Here is a 15,188-nt window from a genome sequence, read left to right as displayed (position 1 = left end):
CTGGATAACAGAGTGGACTTGGCAAATCTTCTGGTGGTACCAAATTGGCGTGAGCGGCTGGAGAATAGGACCTGAGCAGGCTGGAGAAATGGTCCTGTGGCTGGGATGGACTAAGTGGGACAGGAAGGATGCGGTGGCTGAGGAAAAGCATCTTGGAAGGAAAGATGGACCAAAGCTGGCCTGGAAGCGCTGGCGTGAGGGCTAAGCTGTGGTCTGTGGGCTCTGAGTCACTGGTGCCTGGGAACTGGCTTCAGTGAGAAGAGGCTGGGAAATAAATGGTTAATAAAGAATTTTTGAAGCTAAAGTTCATACATAAGTGGTTTTTCGTTTGGTTGAAATTAGACATGAGAAAAATAAATTGTGGTTTCCTCTGTTAAGAAAACAAGAATTAAGTTTTTTCTCTCTCTGGTTTTCTGTGGCAGTTGCTGGTGGCTGTGAGGACACACCGGGGTTATGCTTAGGCCATAAAAAGAAACAATAATATATATTTTAAAGCACTTAATGCAAGGCTTTTCTGGAAAAGTGAGAGAGAAACAGCACTTTACCAGTGTGCCTGCAAGAGCCTGGCAGTGGGGAGCTGTGGGGGAAGAGCTGTATGGAGTGAAAAGGCATTCCTGGCATCCACAGACACACCTCACGTGCCGGGACACGCGCTTATTATCATGATTAACATTTCTATGATGGATGGCCTCCCGCTGCAGTGTTACTCTCTGGCTAACGAAGGTGATGGCGAGTGCTATGGAGCCAACTGTTTGTACCTAGAACACTTGCTGATGGACCGCAGTGAAGTCCATCCGTTGGTCCCGCGGTGGGTAACCACAGTGGAGAGGACTTTACAGCAGACGGAGTTCAGCCTGGTGAAACCGCTACAGCCAGAGCTGAAATCCTCATGTGTGAACTCTAATTCTAATTCTAAATGTCCAAGTTTCCTTGTGAGAATTTTAATTACTTTGGACATCTTCTCATTGTAATGTAGGCAATATTTTTGGGGGTAAAAAAAAAAAGGAACCAAGTGCCAACTAAATTTTTTCAACTTTATTCTTGAATACACAGGGAGGAAATAAAATTGGAGGAGTCCTTGATGCTTCTGCAGTCACAGTGTGTACTTTTTATCTGGTACAGTCCTGTTTCTGTTTTCAAAAAACCTTGAAATCACAGTCCTCTGAACCCATGGGAGAAGGTGGATCCAAGGCAGGCTGTTTCCCCATCCTTGCTCAGGTTCTTTCCGTTCGATTTCTCCATCCACAGGCCCCTCACTTTCTTGGAAAAGGGAAGAAATAGCTGCTCTACCTTGAGGAGGAGCAAAATGGGGTTTGGATGATTAAAGTCTATTCACTGGCTCGAAAGTCCCTGGGAATTCAAAGTGTCAGTGCTGGGGTCAAGCAGGAGGCTGCAGACCCTGAATCCGAAGAGCAGCAATGAGCTGACAGCCACGGCGGCATTGCATCGTGCCGAAAGCAGAGGTGGGAGCCACGGCGGTGCGGGCGAGGAGCGAAGCGTCTCCCACGCTGAGCGGCGTGAGGGCACACACCGGGGAGGGATCTCAGCACCTTGCTGGCCCCGTGCTCATTTCTTCTGCAGACAGGGTGGCAAGAGAGGGACCTGCTTTTGCTGGTGCTGGCCGGGATGCGGTGGCTGGGACACAGCGGCCGGGCAGCAGTGCTGGATGGGCGGGCGGCAGCACGGGATGCAGGAGCAGCGATGCTGGCGGGGAAGGGGATGCAGTATCACGGGGGGACGGGCATCCTCCACAGGACACTGGTCCACTCGCCGCCGGGGCTTGCTGCAGCAAGCTGGCTCCTCGCAGCGCAGGGGTGGGCGGTACTGCTGCAGTGGCCGGCGATGGATTTTCACGGGTGGGGGGCAGATGGGCTGCACGTGGCTCACCTCCACCCGCCGCCGGGGCTTGCCAGAATCGCAGCTTTGCTGTGGCGGGCAGCAGCTCCGGGGTGGACACGGCTCCATGGGCTGGCAGCCTCGCGGCTCGCTCTGGCAGGATCCCTCGATGTCGTGGCTGAGGCTGCCAGGATTGTGGCAAGGGGACAGGTCCGTGGTGCCCACGGGGCTTTCGTGGTGGCATCCCGTGGAACCGTGCCACGTCCAGCCCTTCTCGCCACAAACCGAGCCGTCGTGGCACAAGTCCTGGCCGCCGTCGCCTTTATAGTAGTGCATCCTGTCGCAGAGGCGGCCAAGCCCTCGGGGATAAACAGTCTAGGAAAAAGAAAAAACAAACACTGATGACTCTTTTTTTTTTTTTTTGCTATTTCTATGAAAAAAAATGAGGAATCCGAGACAGCTGGGAGAATCCAACTCACCCTGCGACCGGTGACGGGCAGGCTGAGCAGAGAATCTGAGTCCTGAGGACAGCGCTGGGACCGAAAGCTTTTATATGCGGCTGAGCTCTCTTGGACATGAGGCATGCCATGGGAATTAATAGCTGAGCAGTGAGTGCCACTGCTGTATGTATATTTTTCCTGGCACTTGCTGTTGGATTAATCAGCTGCAATTAGCATCTCCCTTGATGTAATGTCAGCTTAGCTCTTCGCATATGCAGTGGCCATTATCTAATTAGTTCTCCCATCGGTTGCGTTCAAATACGCTGTTACCTAATGTTAGTCAGATGGGATCCTGGGATAAGGATACCTGGAATACCGTCATGCTGAGTGATGTGGCCAAAAGGAGTCTCATGGTAGTGGGAAAAAACACAAAAAAGCCCTGGAGTCCGGTCGCATGTCCGGGTGCCCAACAGCTCATGCCTTGAAACAGGGTGTTGGTGCAGATGGTTTTTCACGGGGCTGAAAGAAAGCAGAGAAAAAACTATCTTGGAAAACAAACAAGCTTCCTGCCCAAACCAAGAGCATTTTTCAAAAACAAGGAAAAATTAGAAAAAACAGTGAAATTCTATTTTCACTAAGAAGTGATTGATTTTTTCACTCTATTTCGGCTTAACAACATCCCGACCAAACCTAAAGCAGGAATCGTTGTGTTGGTGTGGTGCTCCATGGAGCTGGGGTTTCTCCGCAAACCCTCTCTGGGAACCCAGCCTGATGCTCGGCAGAGATGAAATTATTTTGCTGCCTCTTCATGCCCTGCTCCACACTTTGATCCATGGCACCGTGGTCTGCAGCTGGAAGTGCCCCGTGACGGAACAGGGACTGCGCTCAGTTATCGTTTCTACTTGAATATAATGAAGAGAGGGAAAACTTCTTTTTATTCTGCCAACTTTGTGAAACTGTGATTTTATTTTGTAAAGCTGGACTCCACGTGGACTTTTATTAGTTATCAAAACTCCTGAATTTTGGTTTAGCAGGATTCAGAAAAAATAACATTAGAAACTTATATTTTAATGCTTCTGTTCTTTAAAAACAGACATCAGGTTTTAATTAACACCCTTTTTCTGATAAGATGACCTTTCTTCATGGAGTACTTCAGAACTGAAGTTGCAGATGACATCTAAAAAGACATGGAAAGCACAATCAGTTCTTTAAAGATTGCAATTTCTGCCAAAAAACCCCATCTTTTGACACTGAAAATGTTATCAAATAATAGTTGTTGTTGTTTTTTTTTTTCTTTCATAGGCTTCCATCTGAAAAATCTTTGGCTTTTGATTTGTTAGTGGAAAGTTGAAATTTTCTGAGAGAAAAGACAGGAGGTTTTCCAGCTGGCTTTCTGGTTGGGGATGCAGGTTGGACTTTGTCAGAGAAAGTCTGTGATATTTGGGCATGATGCTCTTCACCATCCAGAGCACAGAGAAATCTGACAGCTGGTGGGATGGTGAGGGAATCAAGGGTGACGTCAGGACCATGATGAGTGGATGGCTGGAAGAGGTGAGCTGTAAATACAGGATCCCTATGGATACCAGCACACCAGGACGCAGGGACGGACTGCATGAGGCTGCGGAAGGGATGTATATTCCTCTGTTTAAATGAATTAATTCCCTTCCCAGTAAGGAGCACCTCGGTCAAGTGAGCAGGTACAGCACCGAAATCCCTTTTATGCGCTGCAAATCTGGAATGAGGATGTCACAACCAGCAATTTCAGGCTTCGTCAGGCGCCGTATCCACTTTTCTGACATTTCTGCTTTGACTCATTTTCTGTACAGCTGCTCCACTTTGCGTTTCTGTGGATGGTAAAGGCATTTTTTAAGTACCGATGAAGTATCTCACAGCAGCCCCGGGGCTGTCAGTGCAAAAGGTATTTCCATGCACTCACTCCACGGCAGGGCCTCTGTAAGAGATGCTCAGAGGTTTGTCCAGCGGCATTTGGGTTTGAATCACCGGGAAAAGCGTGTGCAGAATTCAGGGGTGTGGCTCCAGGGCGTGTGCTTGGACCTGAATGACTTTGCTGCCGCTGAGATAATTTATTCTTTAGCTACAGGAAAAACATAGTTTGCAGGAAGACACAGGGCTTTCATGTAAGGACTGAAAAGACCTTGGTGGCTGTTAAGGACCAACAAGGATTTTAGATTTATAACTCTATCACAGTCCCAAGATTATGCTGGTTTTGGATTTTTTCACCTTAGAAGAGGTGTTTTGAAGTCACTTCCCTTCCTGAGGATTTTACAAATCACAAAGTGCAAATATTTCATCTCTTAAAATTTGCTATATTTTAATAGAATTCCAGAAGACATTAGATAACATTTCTGAATCCTTCAAGCTAGGCTTATATCTCCACATCTTTCAATGACTCTCTCCCTCCCTGCACCATGCAGACCATGCCTGCTGATCTATTTAATCTTATTGATGAGATATCAAGCCTTTTAAGAAGCCTGCTTTAAAGCTTAGCAAATTTGCTGGGAAGATTTCCATTAACAAAAAAAGACCTTTAGCTCTGGCTTTAGGACCATACAGATGCTTCAATTGCAGACTGTGTATCTTCAAAGTCATAAGCAAAGGAAAGATGATGTGAAACTCCATGGCCAAGAGGATACTCTTGCAGCTTAGATGACTTATTGACATTAGCAAGAACTGGTTTTCCCCGGATGATACACTGTCTCAAGAAACTTATCACATATGCTGGGGCGCTGTCAACAGTAGCATGACAAACAGTTGAAAAATTCACTCTATTCAGAAACTAAGCAAGTGCTAAAAAAGTCTCAGATCAAAGCTATAGTTTAGAAGACAAAGATAAATGAATAAACGTATACCAGAAGTTTGCAGTGTCATAACTTATAATTTTTATTACCTTTCATGACTAATTGGAAATTAAAGCAAGGAAAAGGAGTATGATGCATCAACAGCATTAAACATCCCACACACCAAGAGGAAAATTAACAGCAGGACTAGTACTGACAAAGGAAAATCACACCGATCAACGGGTAACAACTTCAAAGCACACGACAAGCGTTTGGTGATTAAAGACAGTCAAAGAAGAGGAGAGATGATCTTAGGACAGTCTCTAAGCAAAGGAGGAAGAGCATTTAGGGCGACATCCATATCCATATCCATGTCCATATCCAACGCGGAATGAGCCAGGAGGGAAGCAGCAGGCAGCGCAGCCCTGCCTGCCCGTGGCCAGGTGGGTTTAGTTGCCGCAGCAGCCGCCGTTACCGCCGCCGCAGCAGCCGTTGTTGTTGTTGTTGGATATGGTGTAGCAGCAGGCCTGCATGGGCATGCAGCAAGCGGTGGGGTAGCAGCACTGCGTGGGCGCGCAGCACATCGGCGTCCTGTACCCCTTTGGGCTGCTGTAGCAGCACACGGTGTAGTTATTCCCACCACCGCATCCACAGCATCCGTTGGGCATGTTGTCGGTAGGAGTGTAGGCAAAGCTGGAAGGAACAGAGAGAGTCTGTCTGTGACTAGGAGCAGGATATTTGGAAATACAGGATTAACTCAAAGTTCCCCTTATGCTAAACTCGGAGATTCAAGGAGCTGAAACCGAGTGCCATCTTGTTTATAGTAAATCTTGCTCGTAACTCTTCTCTGTGTCTTTTTCCTTCCATGTAGATGCCCACCTATTCGTACCAGGGCATCCCCATTATCTTAGCAAGAATCATACAGCCCAGTGCACCTAGTCCTCGATCTGAGCCCTCCTGAAACGTTCTTGGTCCCTTTGCTCTTCATGACTCTGCTGATACTCCTGTAGCCTTTCCATCCTTTAACGTTTCTACTTTGTCCCTGTAATTGCTAGTACACGGTTCATAAAAGCCCAACTTCAGCCAAAGCCCCAGTCCAGATACCCGGTTTTATCTGGATGCTGTTTTAGATAACCACAACATTTTTCTTTTGTGAAAAGGAAGGAAGGTTCAGATGTTCCCACTTACCCTGTGGAAGAGTGAGTAGAGATGAAGGGAAGAGGAGATGAGCGAATGAAGTGAGCTGGGCCGAGAGACCTTTTATAGTCCTAGACACCTTCCTCCTGGAAGTGAGACAGCCATTGACCATTCGAGCTTCCCTGTTTACTAATCCAAACCCATACTTTTTAGCTATACGTGTCTTCTGGTATTTACTCTTTGCCTTATTATTTGTGATCGCTACCTTTGTTTTGCCTCGTAATTGTTTTAGCCTGAAGATAATCAAAGGGCTCCTATGAATACTAATGAATTTGTCCTCTGCAGCCTTGCAAGGGAGCCAAAAAATGCGTCCTCATATCTGTTTGACAAATGCAGATGGTGATGGTCAAAGATGTTAAGGGACTTACTCAGCAGCGGCCGGTGCTGAATCAGTGTAAGAGCCGAAACTGAACTCCTGGGTTGCGTCTTTCGGGCACGTGATGGGCTGTTTCATCGGACTGGTGTTCGAAACAAATATTTGAAAAATTTCATGAAAATAGATGTGTTTGTTCCCGGTCATAGAACACGCATGTGAGGAGGAGCAAGACCATATGTTTGGCATGTGTCAGGGGTCATGCTGGTTCCTGAGTTTCAGTCAGCTGCACATGACTCCATGCAAGATCATAGAATCACAGAATGGTTTGGGTTGGAAGCGACCTTCAAGATCATCCAGTCCAACTCCCCTGCCACGGGCAGGGACACCTTCCACTGCACCAGGTTGCTCAAAGCCTGATCCAAGCTGGCCTTGAACACTTCCAGGGATGGGGCAGCCACAGCTTCTCTGGGCAACTTGTCCCAGTGCCTCACCACCCTCAGAGCAAAGAATTTCTTCCTAGTATCTCATTGAAATCTCCCTTCTTTCAGTTTAAAGCCATTATCCCTTGTCCTATCACTACGTGCCCTTGCCAAAAGTCCCTCTCCAGCTTTCCTGTAGCCCCTTTAAGTACTGGAAGGCTGCTAGAAGATCTCCCTGAAGTCTTTTCTTTTCCAGGGTGAACAACTCCAACTCTCTCAGCCTGTCTTCATAGGAGAGGTGCTCCAGCCCTTGCATCATCTTCATGGTACTCCTCTGGACCCACTCCAACAACTCCATGTCCTTCTGACATTGGAGGCCCCAGAGCTGATCATCTTGCCCTCACTAAGAACATCTTCGCAATGCCAAAGCCATTTTTATCTTTTGGCTTGCCTAAACTTTTGCAAATCCATTTTAACTAAAAAGTAAAGGGGCAGCACTGCCTGTGCAAGCGACAACACAAGGAGCCGTGGCACTGGGGCTGGGCACGATGCGTTGAGAGTCAACACGTCTCTCCTGACACCTCCCCTTGCATCCAGCTGAAATCCTCTTGTGTGCTGGAGCCCTGGCACCGAGCAGGACCACCCGTGCCCAGCTCCTTAGCAGGGAAGGAGAGGGCCTTAGAGTTGGAGGTTGTGCAGGACCCTTTGTGGGTGTTGGAAGTGGTAAATGAGTGAATCCAACATGGACCGAGAGGGTGAGAGGAAGGTGAAGGTGGAATAGATATGACAAGCACGGAAAACTGGTCCTAACGGGGGTCACGGAGCTGAGTGGGATGCAAGGACTCATAAGCAATGCGGGAAGAGGTGTTGTTGGGGTGGAACCATTTTCTGGGAGGGAGAGAGGAAGGGAGGAAGGTCAAGGTAAGGCAAAGCCTTGGGCAACTGAGCCAGGGTGGATGAATGCTTGTTTAACGCCAGCCATGGCCTCCAATGCACTTTGCTGTGGGGCTGAACGCTGGCAGGAACACAGGGTATTTGGGAGGAATTTTTTCCACGGCCTAAAATTGCAGCTCTCGTTAGAAGACCTCGCTGCATTATCCTGAGAGGAGTGCTGCCTAATGAGACGATGGTGGAGCCTGCCTGACGAGTTCCCTGCCTGCTGCCTGTTATCTTCCGGGATCCCTAGGGTGCTCCAAAGAGGGGTCCTCCTAGATGAGGTCCTAGATGAGCCCTGAGAATGCTAGCAGGGACCTTGGTTTACTTTCTGCACAGTGCAAGGGGGAGCAGATGGTGACTTAAGTGCCACTTCACCCTGCAGGAAATGCAGCCAGCTCCTTTCCAGGCTTTCCTGGGATGACAGTAATTCCTTGAGTGAAATGCTGGAGAAGCAACACATGTAATTGTAACTTCTCCAGACAGGCCAGAAGAATATGCATGGCATTTCCTTTCCAAGGTCCCCTCCGAGGTGGCATACACTTGCCTGCCCATGAAAACCAATTAATTGACAAGGAATTAATGGGGCAGAAGCAAAGGGGCACACTTCACTTGTGCCTCCAGAGGGAAAGTTCTCATTGGCAAATCCTGCAACTGTAAGAAGAAACGATGATCTCGGTGGGCATTTCCCCCCTGGGATAGTCGTGTCCAACCATTCGTGTAACTTAGGTACTTGAATGGTCTTTGGTGAGTGGGCTATGGATCATAAAGCAAAGAAGGGACTGAAGTGGTGTGGAAACAGAATCAGCAAAGGGCATTAGACACAGAACGAGGACTGTGGTGCAGATCCTGCACACTGTGTTTTGGTACAACTCTTGCTGACCCAGTCACTCCTCAAAGACAGTGGAGATTTCTCACCATTTGTTCTAACACTTCAACTCGATATCTGGTAACCCAGACATTTTAGCAGAGGCAAGACCTCCATCTCATAAATGTTAAACTATTTATAGGGACTATCTGTAGGCTCTGAAGTAGACCTCTAGCTGGTTGAAATTCATGGAGCTTTCCTAGTCAGGATGCGCCTGTGTCAAACTATTTCAGAAGAAACTCACATGCTTGATGAGTTTATGAATTATTCTCTTCCTATTTCTTTCTAGTTTTACAGTGAAAGGAGAAATATTGCTTGCAGAGATGCCAGGCACTCAGCTGTTTTTGAATAAACCCATTCAGAAGCTCAGAATTTCTCAGAACTTCATTGCTCATCAGGGATGCAATAATTTTCCTTGTGTAGGCAACCCTAGTTAGCACTTTTTAGACAGCAACATCCCAAGACTGGAAAAAAATGCAAAGAAAAGGTGATAGGTGTGGCGATGCCATCTAGATTCACCAGGTAGCAAACAGATAACCACCAGGAGTTTTGCAGGGTCATGAACTACAGATTTTATTGTTTTTTTCCAGACAGATTGAAGCAAAAACAGTGATGAAAAAAAATTAAACAACCCACACACCAAGAGGAAAATTAACAGCAGGACTAGTGCTGACAAAGGAAAATCACACCGATCAACGGGTAGCAACTTCAAAGCGCATAACAAGCATTTGTTGATTAAAGACAGTCAAAGAAGAGGAGAGATGATCTTAGGACAGTCTCTAAGCAAAGGAGGAAGAGCATTTAGGGCGGCATCCATATCCATATCCATATCCGACGCCGAATGAGCCAGGAGGGAAGCAGCAGGCAGCGCAGCCCTGCCTGCCCGTGGTCGGGTGGGTTTAGTTGCCGCAGCAGCCGCCGTTACCGCCGCCGCAGCAGCCGTTGTTGTTATTGGACATGGTGTAGCAGCAGGTCTGTATGGGCATGCAGCAAGTGGTGGGGTAGCAGCACTGCGTGGGCGCGCAGCACATTGGCGTCTTGCAGCATGACTTCCTGGTGCTGTAGCAGCACACGGAGTAGTTATTCCCACCACCGCATCCACAGCATCCGTTGGGCATGTTGTCGGTAGTAGTGTAGGCAAAGCTGGAAGGAACAGAGAGAGTCTTTTTTTCTCTACTTGAATCTCCCAGTTTTTTAGGCAGCTTAAAACATGCTTATCCCAAAGTCCATCCCAGACTAGCTTGGAAAGTCCCTACTGTCCAGAATCCCATGACAACCTTCCCTGAGATCTCCACATTTTTGGATTGTACACCCAGTGCATTTGGCACATTGTCCAGCACTGGTTCCAACAGAAAGAAGACACCCAGGTGGATCCCAAAACCAATCTCTCAAAATTGGTCCCAAACCAGAGAGTACAGGAGATCCTGGATAGCTTCCTGCAAAAGCACACAGAAGTATGGTAGAGCGCAAATGAAAAAGCAAGTAGTAAGCTCTGACTTACCCTGTTGACCAGTGAGGACAAGAGAGGAGAAGTCAAGATGAGCGAATGAAGACCACTGTGATGGGGAGCTTTTTATATGCTTCAAAGCCATCCCCCTGGAAATGAGGCATTCTTTGGCAATTCTGACTCCACCGTGTATCACGCAGTGTATGACCTTCACGTGTCTTCCGGTATTTAATCTTTACCTCTTTCTGTTTGCTCACCGCCTCAATTCTACACCGTAATTAGTTATACGTACAAACAACAGATGCAAATTTTCTAATGAATTTGCATTCATGGGAAGCAGAGGTAGCTGTAAGGTATCCCTGTCCACTTCCCAAGGAATGACCTTGAGACACAGAGACACTTAACAATGTGCCCGGGGCAGATGGGTGCTGAAGCAGTGGGAGAACCATGCCTGGAACTCAGAAAAGTCACCGCTCATGTGTCCCCTCTGCACTCGGCTGGAGTTTTGGGGGACCAGTGGAAAATGTTGGTCAATGTAAATCTTTTTTTCCTGCCTCTGAGAGGTAGCTCTGTGTTCAAACCTAAGGCTGAAGAGTTTCTCCTTTTCTCAGTCTTGTTCATGGGTCTCCCTCCATGGTGCTTGGTCCTCACATCCTCTGCTTTTTATTTCTGCTAAACTATCAAGAATTTTTTAAATTTTCATCCATGGAAGGGATGGATTAAGTCTAAATTAAGCAGCTTTCAAAGCAGTAGGGCATACATGCCAACTTTTTTCTATGTTGTTTCTATTTACTCCATTTTCTGAGATTATTTCTAGGGTCTGTGAGACCGAGACAGTTTGTATTTAATGGCGTGCGTGATGATCACATCTGAGTGTTTCACACTAAAACTTGATTCTATGTCACTGTAGGCAAGCATGAGGTTCAAGACTGGAAATCCAATCTCAAGTGCGTTTCTCCATGCCTTTCTCCTTCAGCTTGGAAGCCCAGCTAGTATCTCATAGATGCTCCGAGTCTGCATCTCAGAGATAGGTGCATAGATGCACCTGACAAGACTTTTCCAGCAGTTGCTTATAGTAGTTTTGGCTGCAGTGTGCTGGGGCCAAGGTTTTTATGCATGCAAAACTTGACTGAAGGAGGGAATGGATAAGATGGATAAGATGGTTGGAATCAAGGTAGATATTAGGAAACAGGCTTGGGAATGGGGGAAGGAATTGTGGCCACTGCAGAAGCAGGACAGCTCCACTTAAGAAGAAGATGTCGATGATGTTTCGTCTGATGAGAGGGGACACCAGTATAAGATGAGAGTCCCAAGATGCTGAGGCAACATCTATTCATGGCAAATAAAGGCTGCTGTCATGTTCAGCAGACTCTGAATGTGAGGCTGGAGTGGTGGCAGGTGATCTCTGATGACTGGGGCGTGTAGTTTCTTCCCAAGATGGGAACATGACTTCCTATGACGTTGGGTGTCTCTTCTGGAATTGTGCCTAGGGGAGCATTGTTTTGGTCACACAATAATAGCCGGATACCTGCCTGGAGGAAGTAGTGCCCTCTTTGTGTAAACCGTCAAATATGTCGCTTACCGAATAAATCATTCATCACCTTTTTATTAGGACTTTTTGACACCATATTGGCCAAGATGGTCCCTGTGTTAGAATCATAGCATGGTTTGGGTTGGAAGGGACCTTCAAAGACCATCTAGTCCAACCTTCTGCCATAAGCAGGGACATCTTCAACTAGATCAGGTTGCTCAGATCTCCATCCAGCCTGACCTTGAATGTTTCCAGGGATGGGACATCTACCATCTCTCTGGGCAACATGTGCCAGTGTTTCATCACTCTCTTCATAAAAACTTTCTTCTTTCTGTCTAGTCTGAATCTCCTCTCTTTTAGTTTAAAACCATTGTCCCTCGTCCTATTGCTACAGGCCCTATTAAAAAGTCTGTCCTCGTCTTTCTCATAGGCACCCTTTAAGTATTGAAAGGTTGCAATAAGGTGTCCCCGGAGCCTTCTCTTCTCCAGGCTGAACAACTCCGACACTCAGCCTGTCCTCATAGGAGAGGTGCTCCATCCCTCTGATCATTTTAGTGGCCACCCTCTGGACCTGCTCCAACAGGTCCATGTCTTTCTTAGAAATTGACATCAACCCTGCAAGGCCGTTGTTAATCCAGATACTGAGATATGGGCGTTTAGTGTTTAGTTGAGTCAGAAATAACATCTTCTACACTAGACCTCTTCTACATGCCATGCCATGCCATGATGTCTTTGTCAACTTCCAAGGTGGTTATGTGAATTTAAGAGCTGCAATAGCTTTGCAAACAGGAAAGAATCTGTCATTGCAGCTTTTCCAGCATATGAAATTAATATTCACAAGATTTCCTTAACAGAATGCACTCTGATATAGTATATTATGGTATGGTATAGGACATCCTTCTGCCAGTGTTTTGTACCTGATTTATTTATTAATAAAAACTCCTAAAAACCTGAGTAATGTTTCCAGAAGAGTTTGAGGTGGTAGAGAAGATTATTCTAACGCAGACTTTGCGTATGCTCTGAAGATTCAGTTGAGGGAAGCAATCAAGACAGCGCTCAAGGCGTTTTCCTGAGACGTGCAATCCAGAGTCGAGTCCTGAATTTTAATAGTAAAGGAAGTCCGGGCCAGGTAGAAAAGGTATTGTTGACTCATGTGTGTGCTATTTTAGGAATGAAGCTTTTAAGTAGTATGCTAACACCTGAGTTTCGTTCCACCGTTTGTAATCCAGGAACGTCGCGTATGAAAATCTCTGCTCACATAAAAATCATTCACCGATTTAAGATCTCCTCTGAAATTTGATTTTTGAAGAAGGTAGTGGAAGAAGATGGTGCCCACTATTCAGTGAGTAGTGAATTCCTTTCAGTACCTATCGAAATACCTTTTCCAGTATCAGGGATGAGTTCCTATACGTCTTATGGAACGGAGTGTTTTCAGATGGTGGAATGACACATGCTTCATTCAGTCTGTGTCCTTTGGGGTTTATTTACCTTAACCATTTACTTTTAGAGTAAAAATTGAGCTACCCGAGGCAGATGATCAGTAGGTGCAAGAAAGGTTCGTACTGCTCAGCTTGCTGTCTTTGGACACAACATAATTTATGCCAACGGGAAGCATGACTGGGCAGCGTTTTGTTCCCTGAATGTTCTGCTGTGCCACAGGAGCACATCTGTAGCCAGCAAGAGCCTGACCAAAGGCACAGAAAATGGCACCAGAATGAAGACACGTTCTGGGCAAAGCGATGTAAGAACAACCAAAAGACAAGATTTTGCGTTTTGCGTAATGCTAAGTTTTATTTTCTACAAGTCAGGAGAGAAAGTGAAGAATGATCAGATTAACAGCAAAGGTACCCAAGTCCCATACAAAGAGAATTAACAGCCCCACTAATATCTAATAGCTCTTTGCCTTATACAACAAGTGATAGAATCAAGGGCGTTGCAAATGTTCAAAAATTGAAGGACAGAAAGAAGAAGACAGCTTAAGTTTGAAAACAAGAAGAAAATCGCTCGATGTTTACTCCATCATCATGTCAGCCATCATCATGTGCAAATGAGCAGGTTTTCATCTCCTTGCGCCTGTTCTTGTTGCACGCTGGAGATGGAAGCCAACGGACCTGCTTTTGCTACCCCGAGTTGGCTCAGCAGGACTTCTTGATTGCAGCGCAGCACCTCTGGATGGGTATGCAATACTTCCTCAAGGGAGAACAGTATTGCACGGGGCTGCAACACACCACAACGGGCTTCTTCTTCACCGTGTAGGAGCAGCAGGACAGACTTCCAGGGCAGCCGCAGCAGCAGCAGGTTCGTTGGCCACAGGTGCAGCAGGACTTCTGGCACACCTTGGTGCAGCAGATGGGCTGCTGGCACGGGTCACAGCAGGACTGCTGGCATGGGTCACTGCAGGACTGCTGGCACGGGTCACTGCAGGACTGCTGGCACGGGTCACTGCAAGACTGCTGGCATGGGTCACAGCAGGACTGCTGGCATGGGTCACTGCAGGACTGCTGGCACGGGTCACTGCAGGACTGCTGGCATGTGTCACAGCAGGACTGCTGGCACGGGTCACTGCAGGACTGCTGGCATGGGTCACTGCAGGACTGCTGGCATGGGTCACAGCAGACAGACTGCTGGCACGGATCACAGCAGGGCTTCTGGCATGGGTCACAGCAGACAGACTGCTGGCACGGATCACAGCAGGGCTTCTGGCATGGGTCACAGCAGACAGACTGCTGGCACGGATCACAGCAGGGCTTCTGGCATGGGTCACAGCAGACAGACTGCTGGCACGGATCACAGCAGGGCTTCTGGCATGGGTCACAGCAGACAGACTGCTGGCACGGATCACAGCAGGGCTTCTGGCATGGGTCGCAGCAGCAGGACTGCTGGCATGGGCTGCAGCAGACGGTCGTCTTCTGGCATGGGCTGCAGCAGATGGTCTTCTTCTGGCATGGGCTGCAGCAGATGGTCTTCTGGCACGGCTGGCTGCAGCAGACCGTTTTGCTCTTCACGATGGAGCAGCATCCGGTAGAGCAACATCCGGTAGAGCACATGTTGTTTGTCGTGGAGTCAAAGGTGGAAGGAGCAAGGACCTGAAACACATCAAGATTTCAGACACAACCCATCTTCAGGTGCACGTAGTGTTTTATTTTGGCATACAAATGCTGCTGTCTAGGCCCATAGGTGGTAGCTATATCACACACCGCTTCCTATTTATTTGTCTTGAGTTGCAAATAAAGATCCTTACAGACATCAAGCCACCTGTCGCTATCCCAGTAATATTTATGCATCTTTCGAACTATCCTAGGAGCTAACTGTCCTGTGCTCATCCACGAAGACCGCTCCCTGAATTTCCATCCCAAGAAGCTTATTTTCTGTGGTGCTTTCCCCACCAACTGTCTTTTGCAAT

The 15,188-nt window shown here is 47.3% G+C and overlaps 2 protein-coding genes across 2 annotated transcripts; both read right to left on the bottom strand.

Moving 5' to 3' along the window:
* Positions 1 to 1,566: 1,566 nt before the first annotated feature.
* On the bottom strand, positions 1,567 to 2,420 carry LOC147526166 (uncharacterized). The gene is made up of 2 exons (XM_086630444.1): positions 2,324 to 2,420; positions 1,567 to 2,195 (listed from the first exon to the last, which is right to left on the bottom strand). The coding sequence occupies exons 1-2, from the start codon at positions 2,418 to 2,420 to the stop codon at positions 1,567 to 1,569; spliced, it is 726 nt and encodes a 241-aa protein (XP_086486570.1).
* An 11,500-nt stretch (positions 2,421 to 13,920) lies between these two features.
* On the bottom strand, positions 13,921 to 14,832 carry LOC104378838 (uncharacterized). Its single transcript, XM_009985961.2, has one exon. The coding sequence runs from the start codon at positions 14,830 to 14,832 to the stop codon at positions 13,921 to 13,923; it is 912 nt and encodes a 303-aa protein (XP_009984263.2).
* Between the last annotated feature and the right edge of the window lie 356 nt (positions 14,833 to 15,188).

The sequence above is a fragment of the Tauraco erythrolophus genome (genome assembly GCF_009769465.1).
Source record: "Tauraco erythrolophus isolate bTauEry1 chromosome 30 unlocalized genomic scaffold, bTauEry1.pri scaffold_44_arrow_ctg1, whole genome shotgun sequence".
NCBI lineage: Eukaryota > Metazoa > Chordata > Aves > Musophagiformes > Musophagidae > Tauraco > Tauraco erythrolophus.
Note: the sequence above shows the minus strand (reverse complement) of the source record. Positions and strands in the feature narration are given on the sequence as shown.

What these genes read in the sequence shown, in the direction of transcription:
- LOC104378838 (XM_009985961.2), bottom strand. Translation starts at nt 14,832, where the DNA reads ATGTGCTCTACCGGATGTTGCTCTACCGGATGCTGCTCCATCGTGAAG.
- LOC147526166 (XM_086630444.1), bottom strand. Translation starts at nt 2,420, where the DNA reads ATGCCTCATGTCCAAGAGAGCTCAGCCGCATATAAAAGCTTTCGGTCC. An exon ending in GCTCAGCCTGCCCGTCACCG is followed by an intron (nt 2,196 to 2,323) that starts GTCGCAGGGTGA and finishes TTTATCCCCGAG; the next exon opens with GGCTTGGCCGCCTCTGCGAC.